Source organism: Populus nigra, chromosome 19 (genome assembly GCF_951802175.1).
Source record: "Populus nigra chromosome 19, ddPopNigr1.1, whole genome shotgun sequence".
NCBI lineage: Eukaryota > Viridiplantae > Streptophyta > Magnoliopsida > Malpighiales > Salicaceae > Populus > Populus nigra.
Genome location: NC_084870.1, coordinates 5,080,344 through 5,088,788, shown reverse-complemented (window position 1 = coordinate 5,088,788; position 8,445 = coordinate 5,080,344). Strand labels below are relative to the sequence as shown.

The 8,445-nt window shown below is 33.3% G+C and overlaps 1 protein-coding gene across 1 annotated transcript; it reads left to right on the top strand.

The window, feature by feature from the left end:
- The first annotated feature begins 2,791 nt into the window (after positions 1-2,791).
- On the top strand, positions 2,792-8,172 carry LOC133679486 (abscisic acid 8'-hydroxylase 2-like). The gene is made up of 8 exons (XM_062102091.1): positions 2,792-3,429; positions 3,584-3,902; positions 4,022-4,171; positions 4,412-4,663; positions 4,999-5,088; positions 5,290-5,475; positions 6,066-6,184; positions 7,871-8,172. The coding sequence occupies exons 1-8, from the start codon at positions 3,194-3,196 to the stop codon at positions 7,977-7,979; spliced, it is 1,461 nt and encodes a 486-aa protein (XP_061958075.1). The 5' UTR covers positions 2,792-3,193; the 3' UTR covers positions 7,980-8,172.
- Positions 8,173-8,445: the final 273 nt, after the last annotated feature.

The following is an 8,445-nucleotide window of genomic DNA, read 5'->3' as shown; positions in this document are numbered from 1 at the left end:
CTAATGTCGACTTGATAAAATTAATCAATGATTTTAAAATGAGCATGTTGAAAATTGAACGCGTCGAATATAGATTTTTTTAATTTTTAGCTCTCTTAAAAAAAACATTGAAAATGCAAAAAATAACACAAATACATTAAAAATATATTTTTTTAGATTTTTTGAAACAAGTAAGAAAAAAGAGGTTAAAATTTTGACAATATAATTTTTTTACCATCTCTGTTGCAAATCAAGCAACTCTTTTATGCTATGATTATATGATTTAGAATAGATTGTGTTGGGTGGGTTTCTGTGCTGGAGAAGTGTGTCTTATGATAATACAATGTTGACTCTAATATCAACAATTAGATTTAATATCAGAGTTGCTAATCTCATATGTCTACGGTACCGTTTCACTTGTGCTCTACTTTTATAATTTTAACTCACTTTTACTTGTATAGAATTGAAATCCACAACCTCTTACAATTATAAAAGCTTTCTTTTATTCTTCATCGTTTGACATATGCATGGAAGGTGTTGACTCATGGGAAGTAGGCTTTGATGAAATATGGGAAAAAAATATTTTTTAAAATTTATTTTTAATATTAGTACATCAAAATAATCTGAAAATATAAAAAAAATATTAATTTGAAGTAAATAAAATAAATTCAAATTTTTTAAAAAACATTTTTAAAACGCAAAAACAAACAGAGCCTAAATGCCCTTACCTTCTACGTTCAATTTAGTGCGCTCTCTCAATGTTTGTTTTGCGTTGAATTTCAACTTGGTTTTTACTAAAATTTGAAGTTTTTTTTAAATTAATTTTTAAATATTTTTAATATGCTAGTGTAAAAAATAAATTTAAAAAAATAAAAAAATATATTATTTAATATATTTTTAAATAAAAAATATTTTTAAAAACAATCATTACAAAATATACAAACACCCATTTAAAATAAAGTTAGTGATTTACATGCGCTCTACTATAGGTCAAGTGATGATATAATTTTAAAATAAAAAATATTTTAAAAAACAATCCTTTTCTAATACAACTTTGAACACTCTCTTAAAGGACAAACTCGCGGAAAGCTGGCCGCTTTTTACTCTGAAAGGTACGGACGACGGAGAGGGTACAGTTTAGGTACACATATGCCTAATATAGTGACACATGAAAACTCCAAGTCCAAATTGGCAAAATTGATAACATAAGACACGGCAAGCTAGGCAACTTGGCTACTTACACGTCTGCACTAACACAATGGTTCAGACTGCATCGCCGGGATAAGATCGGCAGGGCTGACAGGTGACGATCGGTTTGAGGTAATCACGGCGGCAATCTCATGCCTTTCCTTCCTTGTATATATGCAGTTAACACACACAACCACGCTTTAACTCAGGAGCGTGAATTGCAATTTTCTTCCTTTGTTTTTAATTTCTAATTAGTACTTCATTTGTAATACGTGGGTAGTATCATTTAGGTTAAAATAATTTGGAAAAGCGTTAAAAAAATCACCAATTAAAAGCTAAACATTTTGGTGGAAATTAAATTAAAATTAAGTTCATACAAACAAATACTGGGATTTCTCAAAATCACATTACCATATAAATAATTTTTTATATGAAGTGCACTAGAGCAATGTTGTAAAAAAAACGAGTTGAATTTTAAAATCTTACGATTTTACGAATCAACATGTATCTAACGTGTCAAAATATTGGATTAAAACTCGAAAACTAGTAAAATCGGTCAAACTCATTCAAACTTGGTAAAATCGGACTGATTTTACGAGTTTGAAAAAAATATAAAATTGTGCATTCTGATAATTTGTACCTTAATATTTTTATTGTTTTAAATTTATATCTTGCAAAACTTGTGCAATTTGATAATCAAGCGCTTGATTTTGACTATAATTATTATAATTTTTTTAACAATCAAGTTATTTGTGGATTTTATTTCTGTAAAATTAAAATACCTATTCATTCTTCACAATTTCTTATGTAAACTATTAACATATCAATTGATATATTATTATGTTTTAGCTGGTAAATATATAGAATAAAAGTTGTAAATTGGCATGCTTGACCCTTGAAGTAATTAATGTTAAATGATTTATCAAAATTTGAAAGGACTCGTTTTTTATAAATGACGAAGTAAATGGGTCAATTTGTTCAAGAAGTAGAGGAATCAATGTGAATAAAATAAAGGTGTTTGGACTTTTTCTATTGTTTATTTTATTTTAATTTTAATTGTATTATATTATTAATTACTGTTTAATTAAAATTATTAACATATAATTAGTTAAAATATTTTACTTATAATTTTATAATTTTATAATTTAAATTTATATTATATATTCTATATAGTGTATAAAAAATATTTTTGACAACCGTGTACTAGAGCATTAATTGAAGTCAACTGGGGTGAGTGGATTTAGTTTATATTCTATCGGTGCAATTATAAATTAATTAAGATGACTTGTGTGGTGATATTTGTAATGTAAATTACTAATTTGTCCGTTCTTTTCTTTTATATATACACACACACGTTTCTTTTTATTTTTATTCTATCTTTTTTGATAATGCATTAATTTTATTTTTCTACAAACGATCTTTTAACTTTTTAATTAGAGGTTATTTTTAAAATTAATACAATATTCCATTATTATAAAAAAGAAGAAGATATCATTGGTTGTCGATTGGCTTGGCTATTGCATGATATATATATATATATATATATATATATATATATATATATATATATATATATATATATATATATCATTTGTACTGGATGACTTCTCATCTTTTCTTAATAGAATGACTAAGTAGCAAGTAGTATAAGAATTAGTTGTTGAAATTGAAGATTTGTGTGCGGCAAACGTTGAATTCATAAGGTATGATATGGTGGAGGTATTCATCGCGTGAGCCGTACATCATCGTCCGGAAGAACGTGTCCAAAGAGAAACAGTAGTATCAAGTCAAAAGGGCGAATGGAAAATTATTGTAAAGGAGGGGCTGAAGAGAAAGGTGCTCCATAAACGCGGTGACGCCTGTCCCTTCTATATAAGCCCCACAACTTCACCCCATTAGCCTCTCCCTCTCTCTAAGTCACCACTACGAGCACCTGTTCAATTTAGCCCCTGCCACATCTCTCTCTCTCTCTCTCTCTCTCCCCCCCTCCACTTCTTTCTGTAGTTAACTGTTCTTTATTACCACCATGCAACTTAGTTTATCAACACCTTTTGCTTTTGCAACTTTACGATATTCTCAGGTTGCTATTGTGATGGTACCAGTCCTGTTCTGCTGTTTTTCGCTGTTGCTTCTTTTTCTTCAATGGCATCACCCCAAAGACAAACGCCTACCACCTGGATCAATGGGCTGGCCTTATATTGGAGAGACACTCAAGCTATATACCGAGAATCCAAATTCCTTCTTCTCCAATAGGCAAAAACGGTATACAGAAGTTACACTATATATACATACCATATATAGCATCAAAGAGACATAGAACACATCCCTGACGTTCATATAAATATACTCCTACGTGTATAAATATGTTTTGTTGCTCGATTCTCTTTTGATCTCGATAATTAAGCTCATTTTGTAGGTTTGGAGACATATTTAAGACCCACATCTTGGGATGCCCTTGTGTGATGATTTCAAGTCCAGAAGCAGCAAGAATTGTTCTAGTGACACGGGCTCATTTGTTCAAGCCTACATATCCGACCAGTAAAGAAAAGATGATAGGACCAGAGGCTCTGTTCTTTCATCAAGGGCCCTATCATTCAAGACTCAAGAAGTTGGTGCAGGCCTCTTTTTTACCCTCTGCTATAAGAGGGTCTGTCTCAGAGATCGAGCAAATTGTCCTCAGACTTCTTCCCACTTGGAAGAGTAACACTATTAATACTTTGCAAGAAATGAAGAGGGTATGTATGCATACATGTCGGTTTCTTAAAAACTAGATTTATCTCTTACTACTTTAACTTTTGTCCCATTAAGATTCTAAAAGAAACGTACTTTTCTTTTCCTTTTCCCTCCCTTTTAGTATGCTTTTGATGTGGCAATGATTTCTGCCTTTGGTGCGAAACAAGACATGGAAATGGACGGGATTAAGCATCTGTATCGGTGCCTGGAGAAGGGATATAATTCTATGCCTCTGGATTTACCAGGAACACCCTTCCACAAAGCAATGAAAGTAAGGAGCTAGCTAGCTAGCAAGGTCCCCTCTCTCTTCAATTTCTGTGGTTATTGCTTCATGCTAAATCGGTGCATGTCTTTATCCTACGTTGTCCTCAAGTGCGCACACATTGTATTGTCGACAAAGTAATGAAGAAATAGTGTATGATGACTTTTCTATATATTAATTTATTGATTTTGAAAAACAAATAACAATGTAATAATTATGAGTGCTGGGTTTTGATGTTTGTTTGAAAAGGCAAGGAAGCTACTCAACGAGACATTGAGGAAATTGATACAGAAGAGAAGGCAAAGCGGGAGACGTGAAGGAGGATTGCTTGGAGTGTTATTAGGAGCTAAAGATCACGAGAAGCTGAATCAGCTTAGTGATTCTCAAATTGCTGATAATATAATTGGAGTGATATTTGCTGCTCATGACACGACTGCTAGTGTCCTGACATGGATCTTGAAGTACTTGCATGATAATCCAGATTTACTAGAAGCTGTCACAGTAAATATCTCCCACGTTAATCTAACTCCATCCCTTTTAATTAACTTTCTCCTCCTTCCATTCTTCTATCATTCTTTGGAACCTGCATTTTACTATTTTGAATGATTGTACAATTGTGTCTAGTTTCTTATGTTTCTACTCTTTTGTCTTATTAACTTTATTTTTTTTTTCGATTCATTTCTTTATTTATTAGTATGACCAATCAATATTGGTCTATTAAAACAATGCCTTGAGCAGAGAAGCTTGCGGCATAGAAAGCAATCAAATCTTAGATTTATCGATTATGTATTGTGTGGTCTGTATCACTCATGCAAAAAATTAATTGTTTGTTGTAGAGAGAACAGGAAGTGATTAGAAGCAAAATAGTAGAGGCAAATCGAGGGCTTACGTGGGAGGATACAAGGCGCATGCCGTTGACTAGCCGGGTACAAATATCAATTTTGGCATATTCAACTTAATTTAGTTTTCTTCTTCTTCTTCTTTTACTGGACTTGAATTAATGTAAGAATAAATAAATAAATAAAAGGAAAAAAAAGTCTTCGTTTTCAAACAAAAGAAACTAGTTTAATTTATATATAACTATAATGTGTTATAATTCTAATTGAAGGGATAAAAAAATATTTCAGGTGATCCAAGAGACGCTAAGAACAGCAAGTATACTGTCTTTCACGTTCAGAGAAGCAGTTCAAGATGTTGAGTTTGAAGGCTACTTTATCCCCAAAGGTTGGAAGGTTCTTCCTCTCTTTAGAAGCATTCATCATTGTGCAGATTTTTTCCCTCAACCCGAGAAATTTGATCCTTCAAGATTCGAGGTGAGGGCCAGAATGGTTAATCCACTTGCGTACGTACACTTAGCTACATACCAAAAACATACATATGCCCATATATATATATATATATATATATATATGTAGGTTACCTGTAATATTTGTATATACATGTGTGTGTGTGTGTCGACCTTGCATACTGTGTTTCTGAGTCACTGACCAAATTTCATGAAGTGGGTCATGCACTGCTACATTCTATCTTGTTTCTGAATGGAAATATAAGGTTAATAATTGCTAGATTATCCTGGTTGGCGAGTAATGTCCTTTTCAATTTTGTTTATGTGAATCTTTCCTGTATTTAGATGATCAATCAGCTGGTCATGAAATCTTTTAAATATCAGATCACGTGAGTTGGTTTTTGTAGGCTAGTACCAAGCACAAGCAGTGACTGTAGCAGTGTGATGAGCTAGTATGGTCTTGTTTGGAATCACCTATATGATATATCATCTCTTATTTGTGGAAAAAGATAAATATATTCAGAGCTTATGTAGTTGATGATGATGATGATGATAGGCAAGGAAATTAAGAGACGATATATAATGGGGTGTAAAATTGTATTTTCTGTGATGTTGCAGGTGCCTCCGAGACCTAACACGTACATGCCCTTTGGCAATGGAGTGCACTCCTGTCCAGGAAGTGAGCTAGCCAAGCTTGAGATGCTCATTCTACTGCACCATCTCACAACCACTTACAGGTCCCCCCCCTCATACAAACTAATCTATCAAGCTCACATCAAGAGTACTAAAAATAAGCTTAAGACATATAATATGAAAGGTTGTCATTATGTTAAAACTAGCATAGAGAAACAACGTTGTGATTAACAATGCTAGCATATTCTCATAGAGTTTGGTTCTGAGTACGATGTTTTATTAGAGAGTTGACATTTCTACTTTCCATTAACTTCACATTTCTATATATATTGTTTATATATATCCACAATATACACCCACTTGTAGGGGGGGGGAACAGTACTTGCATATATATGTCTACTGATTTTGTTTTGAAATGGGAGATAAAGGTCGAGCCACGTACGTAGGTTAGGTTTTCTTAAAAAGGACTTCTGTCTACTGTTGGTCGACTGGGGAGGCTTTGATGGAGGTGCTGTGGTGGTCCTCTTGGTTTTCCTTAAGCCGTGGAAGTGGTCCTTGTTCACAGGCAAAAGCCATCGGTCTTAGAGATATTTTTTTTGGTTCAAGTGGATTCGAATAGTGGATACCAGTCTAGCAAAAAACAGAATTCAGAATCATTCTAAAGACGCATGGCTTTCATGCACGATGTATTTATCTAACGTATACTTTAAGTCTATGGCCTTCGCACGAGACATACACGATGAGTTAGAATTAGAATTAGAGGATCAGCTAGCAGTTGATAATGGTTGAGTGGTGTGTATATATATATATAATTGCATGCTTGTAGATTAACGCGCGGATGTCACATACTCCACAGGATGCATCCTGATATGTCGAGTAGGCTTTATACATGATATATTAATGCATTAATGTGGTAAAGGATCGATATACCGATCGCCATACAATATTTTCTGAGATTTTCATTACCACATGTGCATATATATCCCAGAAAATATTTTAGTCGAAAAATACTTGGCTTCCTCTCTTATCTATATATAGCTCTAATCCATATCAACAGCGGCTCTTGGGAAATAGTAGTGAAGCACGCAAATCACAATCACACACACTCCTTTAGTCTTTAGTACTTAGCAAGCGACACAGTTGCCAGCTACGCCGTCTTAAAAATCAAAATGGCTACGAGCTAGCTGTAGAAATTAATTGCTATAGACAAATTCAATGGCGTGTTACCGATGAACGGAGTCAGGATTAGTTGACACCACAAGCTTAATTTCTTCTTAACCTTTAAAGTATGCCACATAATTTCTCTTCTCTTGTCCTCTCTGTTATGGGATCTACAGACTCTATTTTGTTTTGATTTTTTAACAATTAGGACAAAACTAGATCATCATGTGATTTAGAAAAGTAGATCAGATAGTAAAAAATGTTTGTTTTCTCTCTTCATCTCTTAAGCTCGAATCTTAAAATAATAATCAAAGGGAGATATTTTTTATGAATATATCTGGTTGCTAATATGAGAGGTGTATTTAAGAGTATTTAGTAGAAAAACTTGGTTTCAAATGACGTACAAATTCATTCAAAATATCCTTTACTGTTGGAAAAAAGAGGGTTGATGTGTATATAGTCATAGACTTTAAAATTGATCAATTTTTTAATAAAAAAAAATTAATTTGTTTTCATTTTTTTAACATTAGCATTGCAAGATTTTGACTTCTACTGTCGATTATCTTTACCTTTCTTTGCTTAAACCTCTGTTTTGATTTGTAATTTTGTGGTGCTCTTGGTATGATCAGGTGGCAAACAGTGGGAGACGAGGATGGTATACAGTATGGCCCTTTCCCTGTGCCCAAACTGGGGCTACCTATAAGGGTGAACCGCAGGAACAAAGCAGCAACATCCTGATTGGATAGAAATCGGATTCTCAACCGCGATCGGAGCTGTTTCAATGAGGCCAAAAAAAGCAAAATGGCCCCATTGAGTTTCTTCTTTAAATTTTCTCTTTTGTTTGTTTCCCTCTAGTTTTATTTTGGTTGTTAAAAATCGTTGTTGGGGATCCTTAATTTGCTAATTTGATGGGCTGCGTATGGTTTGTTAATATAGGTACGTAGGTTGGCAAGTCAATGTCAAGAGCATCCTCACGTCTAATTCTGCCTTTAATTTGACGTCTTGTAACATATAATTGCTTGCAGAAGAAACGAAAAAGAAGTAATAAAAGAATTGAAAACAGGGAACAAAAGAAATAAAGGAGGAAAGAAAGGTTTGTTTGAACTATGAATTTGAGCTTTTGGACACGAGTTCGTGTATTTCGAGGATCAAATGTATGTGGCTTTGAATGGTGAATGAAGAAGTCATCATGTCCATAGATTTT